This window comes from Acytostelium subglobosum, assembly GCF_000787575.1.
Source record: "Acytostelium subglobosum LB1 DNA, scaffold: scaffold2, whole genome shotgun sequence".
NCBI lineage: Eukaryota > Evosea > Eumycetozoa > Acytosteliales > Acytosteliaceae > Acytostelium > Acytostelium subglobosum.
Genome location: NW_012236530.1, coordinates 387338 through 409302, shown reverse-complemented (window position 1 = coordinate 409302; position 21965 = coordinate 387338). Strand labels below are relative to the sequence as shown.

At 45.8% G+C, this 21965-nt stretch overlaps 8 protein-coding genes across 8 annotated transcripts; 5 read left to right on the top strand and 3 right to left on the bottom strand.

Moving 5' to 3' along the window:
* Nucleotides 1–345: 345 nt before the first annotated feature.
* SAMD00019534_009410 (hypothetical protein) lies at nt 346–2364 on the top strand (the record flags this gene model as incomplete). The annotated part of the gene is made up of 1 exon (XM_012902908.1): nt 346–2364. The coding sequence occupies one exon, from the start codon at nt 346–348 to the stop codon at nt 2362–2364; it is 2019 nt and encodes a 672-aa protein (XP_012758362.1).
* Nucleotides 2365–2455: 91 nt separating this feature from the next.
* SAMD00019534_009400 (hypothetical protein) lies at nt 2456–7838 on the bottom strand (the record flags this gene model as incomplete). Its single annotated transcript, XM_012902907.1, has 4 exons — nt 2456–5769; nt 5841–6740; nt 6824–7298; nt 7440–7838. The coding sequence occupies 4 exons, from the start codon at nt 7836–7838 to the stop codon at nt 2456–2458; spliced, it is 5088 nt and encodes a 1695-aa protein (XP_012758361.1).
* A 731-nt stretch (nt 7839–8569) lies between these two features.
* Nucleotides 8570–10987, bottom strand: SAMD00019534_009390 (hypothetical protein; the record flags this gene model as incomplete). Its single annotated transcript, XM_012902906.1, has 4 exons — nt 8570–9939; nt 10023–10291; nt 10377–10695; nt 10768–10987. 4 exons carry the CDS (start codon nt 10985–10987, stop codon nt 8570–8572), a joined length of 2178 nt encoding a protein of 725 aa, XP_012758360.1.
* Nucleotides 10988–12795: 1808 nt separating this feature from the next.
* SAMD00019534_009380 (hypothetical protein) lies at nt 12796–13609 on the top strand (the record flags this gene model as incomplete). Its single annotated transcript, XM_012902905.1, has 2 exons — nt 12796–13119; nt 13193–13609. 2 exons carry the CDS (start codon nt 12796–12798, stop codon nt 13607–13609), a joined length of 741 nt encoding a protein of 246 aa, XP_012758359.1.
* A 226-nt stretch (nt 13610–13835) lies between these two features.
* On the bottom strand, nt 13836–14913 carry SAMD00019534_009370 (hypothetical protein; the record flags this gene model as incomplete). The annotated part of the gene is made up of 5 exons (XM_012902904.1): nt 13836–13974; nt 14043–14122; nt 14201–14492; nt 14568–14673; nt 14748–14913. Coding segments are annotated over 5 exons (783 nt in total), but the record flags the coding sequence as incomplete, so codon positions are not given.
* A 313-nt stretch (nt 14914–15226) lies between these two features.
* SAMD00019534_009360 (hypothetical protein) lies at nt 15227–16836 on the top strand (the record flags this gene model as incomplete). The annotated part of the gene is made up of 3 exons (XM_012902903.1): nt 15227–15251; nt 15331–15719; nt 15787–16836. The coding sequence occupies 3 exons, from the start codon at nt 15227–15229 to the stop codon at nt 16834–16836; spliced, it is 1464 nt and encodes a 487-aa protein (XP_012758357.1).
* Nucleotides 16837–17718: 882 nt separating this feature from the next.
* SAMD00019534_009350 (hypothetical protein) lies at nt 17719–19103 on the top strand (the record flags this gene model as incomplete). The annotated part of the gene is made up of 2 exons (XM_012902902.1): nt 17719–17777; nt 17996–19103. 2 exons carry the CDS (start codon nt 17719–17721, stop codon nt 19101–19103), a joined length of 1167 nt encoding a protein of 388 aa, XP_012758356.1.
* A 216-nt stretch (nt 19104–19319) lies between these two features.
* On the top strand, nt 19320–21918 carry SAMD00019534_009340 (hypothetical protein; the record flags this gene model as incomplete). The annotated part of the gene is made up of 2 exons (XM_012902901.1): nt 19320–19530; nt 19598–21918. The coding sequence occupies 2 exons, from the start codon at nt 19320–19322 to the stop codon at nt 21916–21918; spliced, it is 2532 nt and encodes an 843-aa protein (XP_012758355.1).
* Nucleotides 21919–21965: the final 47 nt, after the last annotated feature.

Sequence of the window (21965 nt, the reverse complement as noted above, 5' to 3'; positions counted from 1 at the left end):
AGTGTACAGTACCCACCCTTACCCTAGACACCCTACCCCTCCAAACCTAATGTCTTGTCAATAATAGTTATGAAGAATGTCTATGTCAATTTAGGAAACAGAACTTAAGGGTGGGTGTTCAATGAATCATTTGTTTATACATGACAAAGTTGGAACTTAGATTTGGAGTGACCGACCAAAGATAAACTATATCCAAGTGAGAAGTGGGAGGCCGCTGACAACATTTATTTGAATGACAAGTTGGACCGTCTACCACCTGATGAACTACGCGTTCGTAAGGATCCAGGTGTTATTCACTGGTCTGCTGGCGAGAATATTTACAACCTCACCGCTGAGGAGGACCGTATGTGTTCGATGGCCAGCAATCAGAATAACAACCAGTTTATTGGCCAGATTGTTCCCTTCATGTTCAAGCCCGAGGTTGGGGGTTGCTTTCCATATGTCTGTGCCGAGAACACATTCGTCACCCATGCACCATACATGGCCATCAACCAAGGAAATACCTTCTTTGAGGTGTGGCAGGTCAAACATAATGGTGTCGAGCACTGGAGAGAGAAGGACCTTGCCAAGTGGTGGAAGGGTGACCAGACCAAGAAGTACACCTTTGGCAGGTTCGATCGCCATCCAATCAAGATCATCGTGTCCAAAGAAGCAACACTCGCCTGGCAGGACTACTACATCAATCCTTTGACCCAAGGTATTTCCAAGATCATCAACTCAGCTGACCTCTCCAAGTATACGTTCAAGTCTCCACTCGCAGGTATCGTCCAGATCAAGGATCGCAATGTCATTGTCAAGTTTGAAGACATCAAGAAGGAGAACAACCTTGGTGAGCGTAATCAAAAGGATAAACCATGGCCTATCCATGGCCTATTCAAAGGTGTTCTTTTATCTGGTGCCATTGAGAACTTGGGGACCAGTCCCATCCCTGAGGTCGCCGTATTCCAGAATGAGTTGGCCAAGTACATGGACAGTTGTGCTCAAGTTGTCCTAGCCAAGATCTGGGCCATCTGGACATTGGAGCGCGTAGTTGAGATGTACACTGCCCTTCGCTCTGGTGTGGTCACCAAGAACAGTCCATTCATTGTCTACAAGATTGATTACTCAAAGGTCTACCGTCCCAAAGCCAACAAGATCATAGAGAATATGTCCAAGGGCAGTGGATTCGCAGTCATCACTGGCAACACTCAATGGGATACGATATGTGAATCCCTGAAACTCAAAGGATTAAGTACATCACCAATGCCCGTGGCCAACAGCTTGTTATACAACAGATTCGTGTTTGGCAAGTCCTTGGGAACTGGAATGGGACACATCGACAACATGTTCCTCTATGACTATGGAGGCGACAGGACGATGCCAGCCATCCGCATGTGGATCCTTGGAATTGCTGATCGCATAGCCGAGGTGCACTCCACTGGTGAGGACGGTATCAAATCGTGCTTTGAAGCTACCTCTATCAGCTATGAGTTTGTGCGTGCCAAGAAACGATATGAGGACAACATGCGTAGATCTGGTGTCCATCTGATCAATGCCTGCGCATGGAAAGATCTGTCCAAGATGCTCCACTACCGTGTGATCGATGCAGCGTTCGTGAAGGCGACAGTCAACTCCAGCATGGATGATGAGGCCTATATGGCAATTGGATTCGCCTCAGTGATCCATGACGTTCCCGACTATGGCTACGATCTGAGTGTGTGCGACTGCTCCAACATACTCTTCACATTGGGCGCCCGTGATGGACAGTACCCTGGCATCGAGTATGCCTTTGCCGTCACCCTAGCCGGTGTCGAATATGTTGCCGACATTCACAGGTATGCTGTCAGTGGTCTCACACTTGTCTCCACTCACTATTGGCAACTCTGCAATGCTCGCCACCGTATCCTCAACGCCGCCATGAGTGTTGCCGAGCATGCCCACCCTCGCCGCTTTGCCAAGAAGGATTCAATGATCGGCACGATCACTGACCGCAAGGAGGAAGAGTACTTTGTGCAACCACACAACCACCAATCTTGTGAGAGCCAGTACCAACAGCTGAAGGAGAGTGCACTAAAGTTGGGCCAAGCATATGACACTCTGCTCCGCAGCATGGTGGCACCTGTATATGAGCGCATCTATGGAAAGGCACTGGATAATGACATTGTTGGATTGGAGGAGGTGGACATCATCGTCAACATTATCGACTGTGTCTGCATTGATAGTCGCAACGAGGGAATCGAACTCCTCTGGGACATGGCCCTATTCATGTGGGGCGACTCTGGCATCTTGTGGCACTCATTCCTTGGCAGTCTCTTGGTGGTCAAGGATCGTATCGTTGGTGATGACACTGCTGGCTATGGATATGAGGACAGACCATGGGAGTAAGGATGGCTTGGACAATTGAATGATAATAAAGAATGTCTCAAGATACATGAATGAATGAATGACAGCGTCGTCGCAAGTCTTATTTATATACTTATTGTTGAGTGATTGACAATGATGATGTTGAACTCATCTGCTTCATCTTGGTACTGCTCGAGTCTGAGATGGAAGCCGATCGAGAGTTGGTCTTGTTCGAGCCGGCAACAGATGTACCAGATCGCTTCTGAATAATGTAACTGAACACCTGACCCTGGTTGTAGGCAAAGAAGATGGTCATCACTGGTATGATCTCTGTGATGATCAGACCGACAAAGCTGAACGTCACATTGGACCATTGCGACGACACCAGTGCTAACACAAACACACTGTGCAGTATCAGACCGATTGAGCAGGTGACTGTCACAAAGAAGATCTTGGTCTGGATGGTGGATGTGAACCAGCGAGTCAGGAAGTTGTTGCCGCCAGTCGTTGTCGTGGCGTTGGCGTCAGGTTGTGCCTTGGCCCTTGTCGTCCTGCCCTTGATGATCTTGAGGATGCGCTGGCCAAGATAAATGAATGTGATACCAAACAACAATGAGATGGTCGCTTGGAGTACTCCGTAAAAGATCGAGATGATGCGCTGTGCCCTCGTGTTGGATATCGTGTCGATGAAGCGACCCTTGCAGTTGTTGACCAGCGATCCATTCTTGGTGTAGTTGAACACGAGGATGATGAAGACGAACAGGAGATAGAGCACACTGTTGACGATGATGATCAGACGTCGAAGTCGCTGCATGTAGTTGCCCTCCTGCATGTTGATTCCAATCACCACGTACCACAACGCCATGATGATCGAGAATGATGTGAAGTAGATGAATGTGGGTAGCACCACCAGGACGTAGTCGGCTATCGTCGAGTTGTAAAAGGTGCCAGAGGGCAGCGCCAGGAAGTATATGCAGCGAATCGAGATGAAGATTGTTATGCTGAGGATAAGCAGGTGCACCAGCTTGGGCTTCTCATCGCGGTTGACAATCGTGAACATTACAAAGCCCAACTGGAACAGGCCCCACAAGGCATGCACGCCAAACAATGTGCCCAGCGTGAACAGCAAGGCCTCGTCCGTGTTGCTAAAGTATCGCTTCTTGGCGTCCTCCCACTGTGACACCCTGGACACGGGGAAGAACGTCTGTGCCGTGGTACCAGTCATGCTGATGTTGGAGCAAATGTAGTCTGTGCCATTGATGATCCTTTGCGTGATGACTGCGTTGATGGGCGTGAATGTGGATGACTGTTTGTCGAGCAACAATGCAAAGTCGGACACAGGGAACTCCTTGGACGTGGCGTCGCCCTCCACTGAGAGGCACATCGTAAAGTGTGTGGCGCCATTGGGGTTGATCTCCACACCATCGTTCTTAACCTGTCCAATGTACGCTCCCTTGCTGTTGGTGATGCCATAATCGATGGGCGGCTTGTACGAGACAAAGTCCGAGCTGAGCGACACCACACTCTTTGAGGACTTGAAGTTCTGGCGTGTGACCTGTGACACAATGAGGTTGTTGCAGGACATGGCCACAGACTGCTCGTCAAAGAACAGAATGCCAGTGATGAATTGGTAGGACGACGTTTCATTGGCGCATGCTATCACCTTCTTGATGGGCACGGAGCTGGAGAGGAAGCATTGAGGGCCACCTGGACCCCTGCAGCTGCACGCTATCGAGTTGACCTGGTCCTGTAGTCGCTGTACCTTGCAAGTTGATTCGTATCGCAATGTTTCAATTTGTAGTCCGTTCATCAGACTGGTGGAGAACGCCTGGAAGTCCAGCGCGGGCTGATATGTTGTGAAGTTGACTTGTGCACCTGAGAGCCATTGTGGCTTGACCATGACTCCAGGCAACCATTTGCCGGGCGTCCACTTGAACATTGGACCCCATTTGTATGAGTTGTCGCAGCCGCCACATTGTGACTCGGTCATCTCGTTGTAGCGGCGTTGGTTGTCGGGTGCGTAGGTTGACAAGTCGGGCATCAGACAGCCAAACTGCGACTCGCATTGCTGTTGGTTGTTGGCCTGTGCCCACCAGGTGTAGCCAGCGGGGCAGTCCGCAGCTCTGAACACCGAGGGCGATGAGGCATAGCATCCCCTGGGCGAGTCCTTGTCGGGATTAACAACATTGTAGAGGCACGAGGGAACGAGGCCTATCGTACCGTTGGTATGTGGGCGCAGACACTTGCCCAGTCCCGAGGGGTAGCTTGAGAGCACCTTGTTATCAAAGTAGAACTGATCAGAGCATGAGCCCGACGCTTGCTCGCACTCGGCCTTTGAGCTGCACTGTTTGGCCTGTACCTGACAGTTGTTGCCTCTGATATTGTATGGGTTCGATGAGTTGCTGGACAGACTCTTGGAGAGGCACTCTGAGTTGCCGTGTGTCGCGCAGTCTTCCCACTGATGGCCGTTGGTTGAACAGTCCTGTTGATTCATGCTGGCGAACTGGCAGACTGTGAAGGCTGTGCTCCATGTAGCGCCAGAGGTCGCTGCGCAAGTGGTTGAATTGAAATTTGTGCTGTAGCATCCAGTGTATGTGCCAACGCATGTGTAGCCGCAGGTTTGTGAGCAAAGGCCTGCTTGGGCGCATTGATCAGGTGTCATGGTGCGATTGTAAAGGCCATTGGGCAGCAGACACACCGCGCCTGAATTCGAGCACGAAGTAGTATCGTTCAACTCCTTGATGTTGTGACAGAATGAATGATTGTCCGTGCAGTGGCCGCAGTATTCTTCTGTGCAGTTGGTGCACATCATCTGGCTCGACAAACAACCCTTGGACGTACACATGTGCGTCGAGCAACTGTCTGAGCCTGCCCTCTGCAACTCCCAAGACGGCGCAAGAAGGTCAAAGCAAGTGTCGTGCTGTAGTGCACACGTCTGATCCAGACAGGACGGCTGTAGGTATGGCTTAGGACAGTAGACCGAGTTCTTGATGTTGTACTTTTGTCTGAAGGTGTTGCCGGATAGCGCCACACAGTCATTGGCAGCGTACACGCCATAAAGCTTATCGGCCAGGACTGTGCTGTTGTCCGTCATTTTGGCCATGTTGGCCTGTAGCAGCACATTGAAGATGATTGATGCCTTGGCATTGTCTATGATGCACTTGATATATGAACGGTCCTGGATTTCCAACTTGGGCATGCACTTGCGCGAGTACAATATGCATTTGCCCTGATCGCGAGTGCAGTCTGCATCGGTCTGGCAATAGACATCACTGTATACCGATTCCTTGCACATTCTGATCGTGTCTATCAACTCATCCATCTCCTTTGTCTGTGTTATCTTGGGCACTCTACAATCGCCATCGTTGATCAATGAAGTCGAAGAGTAATAGTCATTGAGCACAGATGTAACACATGTAGGGCTTGAACATTGTTGATTGACAGTGGCTACATTGATTGATTGAGAGTGAGTGAGTATGAGTGAGCGAGTGATTGATTGATTGAGTATGGATACATACATTGATTGACAGCGGTCAGGTCCAACCTGGTGAGTCCCAGTTGTCTGGGCACGCAGCACTGAGCGAATTGGAGACCCTCTCGGCAACAGGGGTCATTGGCGTACTTTGGATCGGTAGGGGATGGACAGTCGGTTGTCTCTTTGATCGTTGTGGTGTTCTGAAGTGAGAGGTAGTTGGTGGACATTTGTGTGCAGCCAACCCAAGCGTCGCGGAATGCCAACATCTCAAGGTTGAACTTGTAAGAGTACATCTGAGTAAAGTCCGTCTCGGTCGTGACGTTGCCCTCAATTCGTTGCACCTGTTCAAAGAACGTCGCGTAGTCGGCGTAGTTGCATGGTGGCGTGTCCAACAACTGTAGCTTCACGGCATTGTCCAGGGGTTTGCCATCGACATCGACCAACACACTGTTGAACTGTAGAGTAAACTGAGCGACATCCTCGACGGACACGAATGAGCTAAAGGTCGAGAAGCCCAGACGGAAGGCAGCCTGGAACGTCCTGTTCTTGGGCTGGTTGTCCGTGGCGAGGATACGAAGTCGCGTGTATGTGTAGGGAGTGAAGCCAGTGTTTGGTTGGATCCTGAACGGCTGTGGGACGGGCCAGAATGTATCGCCATATATCATTGGGAAGTTGATCGACAAGAATGATGGCAAACGGACATTGTTTGACGAGATCACTACTCCACCCATTGTTGTCGCAATGATGCTGGCTGAGTTCTGAAGATTGAATACACCGGCCAGAGGATAGTTATCCGTCAGTGGACGTCTAAACAATGGTGCATGTGATGTAAACACACAAGTATAAGAAAAGCCGCATCCTCCCTGTGGCATTGTATAAATATGCAATATCCTTGCCGTTCCATTTGGCCATGGTCCAATAACTATTGAGCCCCAATTGTCAACTATAGTTGATGATTGATTGATTGAAGAGAGGATTGAGTGAGTATGGATCAAGGTATCACTGATCATGATCATCATTACTTACCTGCATTGTTGACATAGGCCCATTTGTTGTCTTCTTGAGAGGCATCCCTGCCATCTTGAATGTAGATGAAGATTGATGACCCTCCAGTCATGGGACACATGAATGAGAAGGTCATGTCACGGTCGACCACGAACGTCCTTTGCTCGCAACCCGCACCAATGATCAGCTCTCCATCGTTGATACATTTGGGTGAGTCGGCGGCGGCACTGATATTTGTGCATTTGGGTGCAGTGGTTACAACAGGATTGACTGGCGCCGAATAGATTGTGAGCGACAAAGAGAAAGGTGATTTGAATCCCACTGTCTTCATTGTATCAAACACTGTCATGTGATATGTATCATTTGTCCAAATAGAATCTTGCGGGCATATCGTAAACACAATCTCTGACAACATCGAAGAGTCGCCCATCCTTCCACCAGTGCCACCGCCCATCAAGAACACGCCTGGCTCTCCATACTCCAAGGCAAAGTAAAACTAAACATGTTTGATCGATTGTTCGATTGATCGAGTGATCGAATGGTCGAGTGAGTGAGTGCCATCACATGATTGATTGATTGAATGAGGGGTTAGGACATGGATGGTCGACGACGACGACAATGACGACACGATACGAACAGTTGTACTTTCAACATATTTGTTTGTTGGCTTGTATCTTAGTAACAGTAGTTCGGTAACATTGTTGAAGTGATAGGTTTGATTGGCAAACACTTGGCTCCAATCGAGTGTGCATATGTTGGTGGTGGGCGTGCATGCCGTTGAATTGCATGAAGGATGCCCAGAGGCAGACTGTCCACATCTGTCGTGACTGGCCATGTCACAGGTGCAATCGATCTCTGGCAATGGCGTTGGCGATGTGTAGTTGGCACAAGCAATCGCATGATTTATATACAAGTCTCTGTCCAAGTTGACCTCCATCACTGCAAAGTCTGCATAAAGACCAAGCAAAGATCCCTGTTTACGAACAACCGTTGCATTCTGAACAGTGAATGCATCAGTACTATTAATCATCGTCATCAGCATTATACTGGCTAATGAAAGTATAATTATTATATAACATTGTTGTTGTCGTCGTTGTCTTTGTCGTAATATTATATTGTTATTATTATTCATTATATATTATATATTTATATAAGTAGATAATACCTATTGTTTGGACCTCCAAATACTAGATATTAATAAATATGACAGACGAACAATTGTTGATGATTGAATGAATGAATGAATGAATGAATGAATGAATGAATGAAGGGTCAGACGAAGATAATGATAAATAAAACGTTAATGCTTGGAAGTGTTTTATTGGGTCCTACACACACGCGCGATCCTTTCTTGGCATCAAAGGCATTGAGATTCTAACTAATACTTGTTGTTGTTGGTGCAATTACCGGTGTACATGGCAACACTTCGCCTAGCCCCACCCGTCATCACTTGATCAAAACACACACACACAAACACCACAACCATGTACGGACAATGCGTGGAGGGGGTAGGTTGATGCCAACAACTAGTCGTGTGTGTGTTTTGATCGACACGTTGCCACTCTCTGAATGATCGACGGCATCCTCAGAAGTTTCTTAATACCTAGGTTGTTTGCTGACCCGCAAGATACTACTCTCCCACTTGACCAACCAAGAGTGAGTAAGTGATTGAGTGTGAGAGAGTGACACTAAGAGAGAGAGAATATAACTCTCAATCAATTGAGACACACCAGGTCAAAGAGTCTGAAGCTATTAATAAGTTTATGTTTATTTGGCTGTAGTAGTAGGGTCTTCTGTTTGGATACGAAGGAATACTTCTTCGAGTGTGGTCATGCTGATACCCATTGACTTGATGCCATAGCGTTGTTGGATTGATTGTTCCAACTCTTCAAAGAATGTTGATAGTCTCTCTGTGGACTTTTGATGTGATAATGAGAATGTCATCTCAATGTCTTTGTGACCATATATAGGAGTATTGTTAGAGTTGTTGATGGGGGAGCTTGCACCACTGCCACCAGCACCACTCAATGGTACCATGTCCATTGGTATGTCAGGCTCACTTAGATGTTGATGATCGTGGTCCTTCAATGTCTTGGTCTTGGAGGATGGTGGAGACAGGACATGTGTATCATTTTGAACTGCATCGGGGAACACTGACATGACATAGTCTTTGAATGATGATGTGATGGTGCTGTCTTGACCACCATTCAATGTGAATGATAGGATGTAGCCGAGACCAAACTCGGACTTGAGTTGGAGTGATGTGCCACAGCAACGTAGCTTGCCATTGGACATGATACCGATTGACTCTCCAATCAACTCGGCCTCCTCCATGAAGTGAGTGGTCATTATAATGGTCTTGCCATGCTTCTTCTTCTGCAACAGTGCCCACACCTGATGACGAGCAAATGGGTCGAGGCCAGTGGTGCATTCGTCAAGGAAGACGATTGATGGGTCGCCAATGAATGCCATTGCCAGACTCAGACGTCGCTTCATACCACCACTCAGATCTGAACTTGGCACGTCCGTCTTGTCCGTGAGTCCAACCTCCTCAAGCGAAGTGGCGATGGACTCCTCGATCTCTTTGGCCGGTACACCCTTGAGCTTTGCAAACAGACGGAGATGTTGTGCACATGTGAGTTGAGCATAGACGATGTTCTGTTGGGGACAGAATCCAATGTGATGGCGGATCTGATCCATGTCAGTCTTGACGCTTAGTCCATTGATGAAGGCATCGCCACCAGATGGTTGTATCATGCCAGTGAGTATGTTCATTGTGCTCGACTTTCCAGCACCATTATGACCGAGCAATGCAAAGATTGTACCAGCGGGAACAGTTAGGTTGAGTCCATTGATCGCACGTACTTGCTTGTCCTTGGTGGTCTTTGATACGTAGACCTTCTCCAAGTCCACGATCTCAATGCCATTGGATTGTTGCATTGCATGACCATCCTTTGATGACTTGCCCTTGGTCTGACCACGGTTTGGTTGCCAATAGCTCCTCTTAAAGAATATCCTAAAGTTGTTGCCACCCTCATGTACCTCGATCGAGCACCAAGCAATCAATGAATACAGCACAAAGTCCAAGATCAAGAATCCAATTGCCTCAGTGAATGCTGGATCATCCCATGGTACAGCTACATGTGGATAATGTATGATGAGGTGTAAGTATCACGCGATGGACTTGGTATGGCCACAATGAATGAGCGAGTGAACATACCTTCTTTCTGACCTTCGGCAAATGATAGTGCTACGAGGTACTCGCCAAATGCACATGGGGAGATGAGGAAGAAGAGGAAACGGATGCCGGCATTCTTCTTCTTGACAACGAATTGTAGGACGACAGATAGACCAACACCAACAAGCAGGACAAGTCCAGAGATCATACTTCCAATCTTTGGCTGAGTCATATATGCCGACACAATGAATGCAATGGCGATCAATGTCATTGAGAAACAAAAGAATATCAAGAACATCATAACAGGATTACTAGATTGATTGATCAAAATGGAATAGTTCCAGGGAGTTAGTAATTGAGTGATAGAGTGTTGGAATAGTTCCTGTAGGTACTTACGTTGATGTGAATACTTTGGTAGCATAACAAAGTATTAGGATGAATATGATTAGGATGACATTCATAATGGTCTGCATTATGATGTTTGATAACCAGTAGGCAGACTCACGCATTCCCATCACTTTGAGTGCTTCCTTAATACCATCCTTCTTCTCTGTGACCAATAATATAATCAACACTTGTAATGAATACATAAATAATAGAGGGAAGTATATAGGGAATAGATAATTGAACGTTGTAGGTGTGAACTTATTAGCTGGTATAGAATATTGAGTAGAGTTGAGTGATATATTCAATGGTATATTAAGTTTGATTGATGCTAAATATGTTTGATTATTGATTGAGTGAGTGGGATAGTTCCAAGATTGATTGATGGGAGGGGGGTACTTACCAAATGCAGAGAGTATACTTTGTTGGAGGAATGGATATGGTGAGTCTTGGATATCGTAGTTGTAGGTATTGTTGAGACGAATGGTGTAGTTGATTGTGTTGTTGGCTGGGTCGATTGATGAGAATATTATACCGCCCCAATATGTTTGTTTGTTGTCCATATATGCTTTGATCATCTCAGATTCACTGCCAAATGCAACAGTCTGATTGAGTGGTATCATTGTGTTATTGAGTAATTGTGCGGCCATACCAGGACCACCATTATTAGATTGATCGACATATCCCAACAGCCTGGAATCAGTTTGTAGAACATGTGAAGCAGGCATTGATTGGAACATTTGACTATTCTGACCAACTGATGAAGGTATAACCAATTTAAGTATAATCAATATAATAATATATTGTACACCAATTATCAATTCGGTAGCAGTCTCCAAACGATTCCTCCTTTTAATCAGGTAACACTTTTGGCACAAAGCCAACACCTGTTGACCAAAAGTGGATGGACTCTTGGACATTATATTATATAATTATTATAATTATTATTTAAATTATATTATATTTATATTTGATTGATTGATTGATAAAGTAATATTATTATTAATATTAGTATCTCTATAACTAATTAAGGAGTGAGTATCTATAAATAATAATGCGCATTCGTTGACCCCGACATCATCCAAAGGTGAAGACACACTCATTCACTCACTCATCCCATCCGTTTGCCATTTCAGATTTAACGACTTCTGTTTGTGTTTGCGCTTTTCATCTGAATGAACGATGTTGTGTGTGGACACACCCCAAGCCTCGACTAACACCTTCCGGATAAGTAACTGTTGTGTCAGTCAGGTCCAACATGACATAAACTAATTGTGGGGTTTGGGGGCGAATGGGGAACAACACACGAATTCCTAGGATTGCAAGCGTATGTAGTCCCCGCACCCATGACATGTATGTGCCTCTTGATTGAAATGATCACTTACTGATGAAGCCTATGTAATCACCGAGTCTATTTTAATCGAACATATAACCTTGATGATGATGTTGGTTATTTAGTAGAGTGTGAGTGAGGAGACCAACCATTCCAATCAAACAGAAGCACCTCTGGTATTTCGCTTGCATTTCTGGAAATAGATAGATTGAATGTGAGTGTAATATTAATAAACTTGTTACATCAGGTCCAAGGTATCTGACATGATACAATAGATTGTGGTGGTTGTGTTGGTATGAATGTGAAAGTGATCATTCATTCATTGAGTGACCAGGACCAGGGTCTTCCCTCCTTATCTTAAACTAAAAGTTGGATGGACCGATTCATCCATCATCCATCAATCCATCCATCAATCCATCCATTAATCACCAATGTGTGGTAAGTTTGGTGATCGCTTGGGAATCCAGGTGTGTGTTATTTTGGGGAAGTTCACCTGGTATTGTAATGAATGATCATTGTTGGTTGGGCCAGGGGTGCTGCGTGGGGTGTGCCACAATCAACCAACCATGTTCCTGGTGTCTGGTATCTAGGTTGTTTGTTGGTGACTCTTGGGAAGCCAAGTCCCCAACTAGAGGAATTGATTGATCGGATGTATCCTAAGTTCAGGTTCATTGATTCTCCAATTACCATCATTGATCATTCATTGATCGATTCAAACTCTCTTCTCTCTGTCGTGGAAGTAGTAACTGTCTATTATAATTGAATAACGTTGTTTGTTGCTACTCATTCATTTAATTAAGTTATCTTTCATTGGTGATATGGGTGAAGAGTTATCATATGCTTGTTAATATAACAATCAAATTACAACTACACATTTAATAAATTGCGATGTTAGAATAAATATATGATTAAGAGTCAGTCCTTTGATCACATCAAAAAAATCGGTGCACTCACAAGTTCAAACACACTTTGTGATGAGAAAACGAACGACAACTCTTTCGTCAAATTGATAAACAAGTGACATATTCATTTTTTTAAATACATAGATACATTCACATACAGATACAATTATAAATATAATATAAAACTTTATTAAATATGCCTTTAAAGAAGAATAATAGAAAGAATAAGAAACAGAACCATAATAGAGTACTTAATGTTCGCTTTGGCAGTCAAGAGGTACAGCAAAGATGGGATATGAAGAAGACTACACTCGAGAACTATGCAATGATGGGCCTGCAGTTCTCAAACAGCATCAGAAATAAGGAGAGAAGCGAGAAGGCATTGGCAAAGCTCAATGTCGTGGCAGACCCCGTCAAGCTCGATGTTAAGCAACGTCCACCTCGCATCGAGAGAGGTCTAACCTTTGACGATCAACATTATTACCGCGACCTTATACTGAAACATAATGATAACTATGAGGTATGACATTGCATGGAACACGACAACCTAACATGATGTACATGTACTTACTCGCTTTCATCCCATCCAACAGAAAATGAAGATGGATATTGCGCTCAACTTCTGGCAGAGGACTGCTAAGCAATTGGAGAATGGTTGCAAGAGATTCATTGTATTGTATGGACATCCACTGTTGGAGTCTGATGATGAGGAGGAAGTGGAGGAGGAGCAGGTGGCCGAAGCACCAGTCGAGCAAGTAGAACAGAAGCAACAGACACAAACAAAGACACAAGCAAAGACACAAACACAGACACAGACAAAGACACAAACAAAGAATAATGCACCACCAGCTAAGCAGGTAGAAGAGGAAGTGGAAGAGGAGGAAGAGGAGGCACCACTGAGTGAGAGTAAACCAAAGACAAAGATATTGAAGAAGAAGACAGCGATGAAGAAGAAGCCAACAGCAGCAGCATCAACAGCAGTCAAGAAGACATCGACCAAGTCAGTCTAAGTCAAGTGTAACAACATGTTGATACACAAATCGATCGAACTCTCTTTGATTGAATTATAAAGGGAGACTGTTTAATCCTATTCGTCATCGTCGTCGGTGTTGTTGTCAGTGCTCAAGTGCACTCGTGTGAATGCTTTATCCTGTCGACTGTCGATCAGCTGAACATCCAGGCACACAGGATGATCTAATGATACATCATGACCATGGCCATCAATCAATCAATCTAGATCTGTGGCAATTGTGTCTTGAGGAACATAAGAACATCCCTCAACTCGGCCTCATTGCCGCTGTGTCCCATTCCCTGGATTGGTGTGAACTTGCCCTTGACTCCACATACATTAGTGAGGGCATTGAATGATACCTCGCTTGAATGTTTGATTGGATGATTGATTAGCATATTGAGTGTCGCGTCGAATAAGTTGTTTGGACTTACCCAAACTTAAAGTTGACAACTGGATCGGCAGTTCCATGGAACATTGCCAATGGTACTTCCTTGTTATGAGCACTGATTCTCTGTTTCCGGATACACTTGGTTAGTCTAATGGCTCGCAGTTCCTAATGTAATAATAATGATGGATTATGGTAACATACACCAAGAACTGATTGTGATGGGAGGAATGCACTCATTGCAACACATCCACCAAGCTTGTTTGGTGATTGGTAGACTGTGTAGAGTGACAGTGCACCACCTTGAGAGAATCCACCAAGTACAATGCGCTCTGATGGGATTCCAGCACTCTTCTCCTTCTCAATCAACACCTCGAGATCCTTTCTATTCTTCTCAAGATTGACCTGGTCGTCCACTCCATTCAAATCCAACGATTTAATATCGAACCAAGCAGTTCCTTTCATTCCAAGATTGATTGATACTGGTATCACTGGTCTATAAACATATATATAATGTTAATTACTCATTCATTCATCTCATTCATTCTTGTTCAATCAAACATGTACATACGCAGTTGGTAGAATGAACTTGACATGTTGTAATCCACCCATTTGAACTGATTGCATTGCTGTCTTCCAACCATTACCAGTGTCCATCAATCCATGTAGGAATATCACTTTGTTGGATCGCGTGTCAGTCTCAGAACTTGTCGTCTTCGTCTGGTCTCTGTCAGTCAATCTATAAACATACCTGTTGCAGTATGCTTTTGAGAAGGCTGTAATACTACACTGTTGGCATCCATATTATTGTTATTATATAAGTATGTATTGTATTGTAATTGTATGTAAATGTAATAATAAGTAATAGAGATAGTTATAATGACAGAGATGCAAAGTTTGACGATATGATATCTCATTATTCCGCTCCCTTTCGCTGCAAATCCCACCAATTTACCACTTTCGAATTATTATTTGTAAATAAATAAATAAATTAAACTTTGATTGATGATGTGTTTGACTTTGTTTGTGATGATGAAGGGTGATGTTCAACATTGAGTTCATTTATTCATTCATACTTAATAACACAAATAGATAGATATAATATATATATACAAATAACAATATAAGATGGTTAAAGTAAACATTAAATGGGGCAAAGAAAAGATTGAGGTTGATGTAGACCCAAATGAATCAATTAATGTCTTTAAGAGCCAAGTATTCTCTCTTACAATGGTACCCGTCGAGAGACAAAAGAGTATGTTTGAATGAATGAATGAACCAATCAATCAATCAATCAATCAATCATACTTACTGCCCATCTACTCCAAACATAGTTATGGGATTCAAGGGTGGAGTACTAAAGGATGATGCTCAGTGGAAGGATTTGGACTTGACTGAAGGAAAGAACTTGATGATGATGGGTACTGCTTTGGAGCTGGAGAAGCCTACTCAGGCTGTGACCTTTATTGAGGATCTACCAGAGCAGGAGCAAGACTCAATGTTGTATGATCTCCCAGCGGGACTGCTCAATCTTGGAAACACCTGTTACCTCAATGCTACATTGCAGTGTTTGAAGAATGTACCTGAACTCGTTCAGACCATTCAAAAGTACAAGCAACCAACTCAACCATCACTCTACTCTGGTCTTGTCAAATCATCTCAGTCCCTCTTCAATGAAATGCTCAAGTCCAACTCTCCAATCTCAACATACGCATTCCTAAGTGTAAGAAATACTGAACCAATCAATCACTCAATCAATCAACTACTTATCATCCTCCATAATCATTTAGATCTTTAGAAGATTGTTCCCTCAGTTTGATGAATCCAAGGGAGGTATGCATCTGCAACAGGATGCAGAGGAGGCAATGTCACAATTGATGACAGCCTACTCACAAGAGTTGGCCGCACCTGGCGAGACTTTGGATGCCAAGTCCCCTCATTCAGCAATTGTGGCCAAGTCCATCATTGGCAAACTGTTTGGTGTTGAGGCCAAGGAGGTGTACACCTGCAAGGACGCACCAAATGAAGAGGCCACAGAGCGCATGGAGACACTGCTCAAGCTCACCTGTAACATCAACATCGACACGTCATACCTGCACGAAGGACTAAAGAAGGGATTGCTCGAGGAGATCAGCAAGTTCTCGCCATCGCTCCAGCGCGAGGCTGTCTACAATAAGAAGACCCTGATCACAAAGCTGCCACCATATCTCAACGTGCAGTTTGTGCGTTTCCACTGGAAGAAGGATGTGAAGGAGTCGCGCGACTCTGCCACCGTTGGAGTGAAGGCCAAGATCATCAGAGCTGTCCAATTCCCATTCACCCTGGATGTCTTTGACCTCTGCACACCAGAGTTGAAAGAGAAGCTGAGCGTGAAGCGAAAGATCATGGACGACATCTACAATGATTCGTCGCTAAAGAGGAAGCCAGAGGATGAGGAGATGGCCGATGCGCCAGCAGAGAAGAAGCCAGACAACACCAAGCAAGCAGCAGTCTCAACAGCACTTGACGCACCAATTGACATCAAGTCAAATGACACTGGCAAGTATGAGCTGACTGCCGTCTTGACGCATCAGGGTCGTTTCGCCGACTCTGGCCATTATGTCGCTTGGGTCAAGAAGGAGGACAATGTCTGGATGAAGTTTGACGACTCGATCGTCTCCACTCACAACAATGAGGATATCAAGAAGCTGTTTGGTGGTGGCGAGTGGCATATGGCCTACATATTAATCTACAGGTCTGTCACTGTTGATGCACCAGCTACAACAACTACAGATACAAAGGATGAATCATCATCGTCGTCAACCACAACTACTACCACTACTACATCTACAACTCAATAAACGTCCGTCAGTCATCGCGATTACTCAATCTAACATAACCTACACAAAGTGCGGTTCAGAATCTAGATACTTGTGTCCGTGCGTCCACACGACTGACTGACCGATCCAATCAGACACGCGGCACGACACACGCAACAACCAACAGTTTGGGTTCCCAAGAGTGGTAGATTGGTCGGGAACCTGGATGTCGATGACTGACCTATAATTTGGGAGGAATATTAATAATCTACAGTTGTAAATGTGTGTGGATGTACATACACAATACAATAAAGAATCACAATCAATAAAGCGATGTCGAAATTTCCATCATTAAGGTGACATTGGACCAAATGACCCCCCCTTTGGGTGCGACCGCAGCTCCAGCAATGGGCTAACCCCCTCGCTTGATTCCCAAACATGAGGTGTAGGCGGGAAGAACGAATGACGGCCAACCCCTCCCTTCTCTCCGCCCCTTATGGAGTCGTTCAGCGGCAGGATCATCTTCGGAACTCAAAGAACTGTGTGGGTGGTCGTTCTAACCATCACCTTTGGCTCACCGTTCAGGGGCTGGCGCTCTAGCCTCAAAAAAAGGACTACCCCACCATACTCATAAAGCCCCCGATTCACACATAGCTTTCAAAAAAAGAGCCTAGAGGAATGAACGTAGGAAAACTCGAAACACTATTCATTAGTGTGGATTCAGGACAATTGCAATTTTTTCGATTTAATTGAGCATTTGATGGGATTTTTGGTAATTGTGGGCAATGCACCTGTCAGTCAGAGATGGTGTGTGCGCCGCAGAGGAGCACTCATGAGAAAGCGATGATGATAAAGGAATGACCGAGTCAGGTCAATCATTTCATACTACAACTTGTTGCTAACATATATACACATACTCACAAAATGAGATACTCAACTATCGCTTTGTTGGTCTGCTTCGCCGTGGTTTCACAGGCTTTGACGTATGTATCTCTATCTATTTATCAAATATCACGTGTCATTGATAGCGATCACGTGATCCTGTCACATGATCAGTTACCATACAATTTTTTAAATCACTATCTTTGCTCCGAATGCAAAGATAATGCAATAAGCAAAGCAATTAAGCAATTATTAACATTATAACTTCTCTATCTCTATCCACTTTTGATACCCTTTTACCTCTCTCTCCTACCATCAGTGTCCCACTTAACTTCCGCCCAGTCTCGAGAAACGCTCTCAAGAGAATCCCAGCCAACCTCCACAAGAAGTACGCTGCTCTTGCTGAGGTCGGTGCTTCTGGCACTACCGTCCCAATCACTGACTACGAGGATGCCCAGTACTACGGTGCTGTCTCCATCGGAACCCCCGCCCAGGTCTTCCAGGTTGTCTTCGACACTGGTTCATCCAACCTCTGGGTCCCATCCAAGAAGTGCCCAAGCACTGTCGTTGCCTGTGACCTCCACACCAAGTACGACTCATCCAAGTCCTCCTCATACGTTGCCAACGGAACCACCTTCTCCATCCAGTACGGATCTGGTGCCATGTCTGGTTTCATCTCCCAGGACACCGTCAAGGTCGGCGCCCTCACCGTCAAGAACCAGCTCTTCGCTGAGGCCACCGCTGAGCCAGGTATTGCCTTCGACTTCGCCAAGTTCGATGGTATCCTCGGTCTTGCCTTCCAGTCCATCTCTGTCAACAACATCCCACCCGTCTTCTACATGATGATGAACCAGGGACTCGTCCAGGACCCACTCTTCGCCTTCTGGTTGTCCAAGACCCCAGGTAACAACGGTGGTGAGCTCACTTTCGGTTCCATCGACAACACCAAGTACACCGGTGACATCACCTACGTCCCACTCACCAACGAGACCTACTGGGAGTTCGCCATGGCCGATGTTGCTCTTGCTGGAAACTCTCTCGGCTACTGTGGTGCTGAGGGCTGCCACGCCATCTGTGACTCTGGTACGTCTTTGATTGCCGGTCCAGTCGACCAGATCAACGCCTTGAACAAGAAGCTCGGAGCCAAGATTGAGAACGGTGAGGGAATCCTCAACTGTGCCACCATCTCCTCCCTTCCAAACATCGAGTTCACCCTCGCTGGTCGCGTCTTCTCCTTGACTCCAAACGACTACGTTCTCCAGATCACCTCCCAGGGTCAGACCGACTGTCTCTCTGGTTTCATGGGCATTGACATCCCAGCCCCAATTGGTCCACTCTGGATCCTTGGTGACGTCTTCATCTCAACCTACTACGCCATCTTCGATTTCGGCAACAAGCAGGTTGGTTTCGCCACCTCCAACCAATAAATACGCTCCTTTTGTTATTTAACGCATAAATCATCCCCACCTGTTTAATCATTCGTCTTTTACCTCTGAAGTCCTGTCACACAATTGTGATTGATCACCCCACACACATTCACCCTACATTGATTGATTAGTCGTTCGTTTGTTTCGCGGCCCTCTCATTGTTCCCACTTTGTTGCGCAATCAATCACATAAACAGATAATCAGTTAGTTAGTACTATGATGCTATCACGAAGTTATAACTATATACAAAGATGTGCATCATCAACTATATCTAGATCATCTATCTCAACTACAGCGTCATCATCAACATCAACAACATCATTATCACTACTCCTCAGACATCATTATAATACACGACCGAGTATATCACCATCATTATCAATAACCAATGGTGTTCCTCTTCTTTCATTCTCAACATCAACATCAAGTATGATAGCATCAATCAATCAATCAATCAACTGATGACTCACACTCAATCACTCGCTCCCTAATAGTCACTCAAACATCATCACATAGATCATTCATTGGACAACAACAAAGACGTAGTTATGGATCATCACCATTGGACAACATCAAAGATGAAGGAATCAATATTAATGTTATAAAGCCAACGGATACAAAGCCTTATGCACCAAGACTACCACCTTATGAGACGTCAGCAACGTTGGACTTCCTCATCACACCCAATCAGAAGGAGTTCTCATCACAAGAGTTGGACAAGTTCTCCAATCTGGCACGCGCAATGACATCCATTGGCTACGAGCATCAGTCGTCCGAGCATTGGAAAGAGTCGCTCGAATCCTACAACAAGGCATTGTTGTACATTAGAAACATCTTTGGATCGCGTGCACAATACACTGGCTACTCACTGCGCGAGTACGCTGCGCTGATGATCAACCTGGCCGAGTCACACTCGCGTCTCGACCAGATGGACGACGCACTCAATCGCTCGCGCCAGGCGGTCGATCTGCTCGAGGTGGACTGGCGCGACACTGTGATGGCTGCACCAAACGTCGAGCGCGACGCACTGCGCAGACAATGGGTCAAGGATGAGATGCTGGGCATTGCGTACAGCAATCACGCCGAGTACTTGGCCTTCCATGGCAAGTATCATGAGGCTGAGCCATTCGCCCGATCGGCACACAAGATACTCGGCCTGCTCTTCCCGCTCGACCATCCCGTCAACGTGGACCTGGGTATTCTGTTGGTGCAGGTGTTGAACGAGACTGGTCGTTCGCAGGAGCTGGACAGAGTGTCTGATCTCTACGGCGACATCCTTACAAACGCAATTGGTACCACTGAGAACATGCAGGCTACGTATGATAAGCTGGACGAGCAACTGGTGGACAAGGTGCTGGAAAGTGTCAAGCAACGTTATCCAGGCTTCCTCGAGGCTGAAGAGGCCAAGTTCTTGGAGGAGGAGAAGAACAATCCGGATGCTGATGAGGATGAGGACGAGGACGAGGACGACGAAGCAGCTCACGAGCAGGAGCTAATTAATCAAAAGATATATGGCGAGCCAGACTTTGGCGTGCACGACCTACTCTATGCATCCAACGTGGACACTAGGAGTGCCCTTACCAGAAAGGGCGCGTCACTAGACGATGGCGAAGACACTGGCACTGAGCCGGCGACCCAGGACCAACCAGACCTGGAAGAGGAGAGCATCGATCAACTGCTAATGGAGCATGAGGACATTGAGGACCATGAGCTGGAAAAGTATGGTGACGAGGACCAAGCCGAAGAGAGGGAGCTCGATCAACAGCTTGGATTCAAGGTGCGCTTGGATCCCGAGGAGAGCCAACTCAACAAGATATACGAGATGAAGTTGGGAGGATTCCTTAACCTGCCCGAGGAGGGCACTGGCGCGGAGCCCCTGAACCGATTGGTTAACAACATGGACCGCATCCTGACCGAGGGTGAGGAGGTATCCTCGCGCCTAGAGTTTGAACGCATGGTGGACCGTGACAGACGCATCAAGAACAGGCCGTCGCAGGTGGTGGACGAGGTGCGATGGGATGAAGGCGAGATCACCACTCCAACCGAGGAGGATGGCGAGCCAATCAGTCAGGCGGCCATGGACAAGATGGGCCGTTACCTGAGCGAGGAGTTCTCTCAGCACGACATGGAGGAGGAGAATGAGGCAATGGACCAGCAGATGGAGAAGATGATGAGGATGATCGAAAATATGACGCCAGAGGAGGAGAGACAGCTGGACGAGGAGTTCAAGGCCATTGGTCCCGTGATGCACGGTCTGTTTGGCAGCGACAGTGGTGATGTTGATCCTTCAAAGTTCTTCAACACATCATTGAAGGAGTTGGAGAGAGAGGAGCGACAGAGGTTGGAGAAAGAGGAGAACAAGGAGAATGATGACGACGACGATGACGATTATAGCTACCTCAACAACAACAACAACAACAAGTCACTTGATTTCAATCCAGAGATGGTCAGACAGATGATGAAACAGGCAGAGAAATTCAACTTCAATCCAGATGAGATGGCCAAACATATCAAATTGGATCAATTTGGTTTGGGTAAGATGGACGGTGGACCTCAAGATGGCAAGGCTGAGGCTGAGAACGAAGATGACTTGTGGGATGGAATGAACTTTGGCAATGAACAGGATGGTGGCAATGAAGATATCGACCTGGATGCATATATTAAGCAAGCTACACAGTCTCAAGATTTCAAACAATTCTTTGAGAAAGAAGAGTCCAAGACATCTGGCTCGTCAACCACAGCAAAGCCAGCTGTTCCCACGAATACCAAGTCCACAAGCAAGTCCAAGTCAACGACGAACCTGTCCAGGAAATAAACTTTAATCTTTATGAATGTAATGTATATATAACCTTTGCTTTGGTA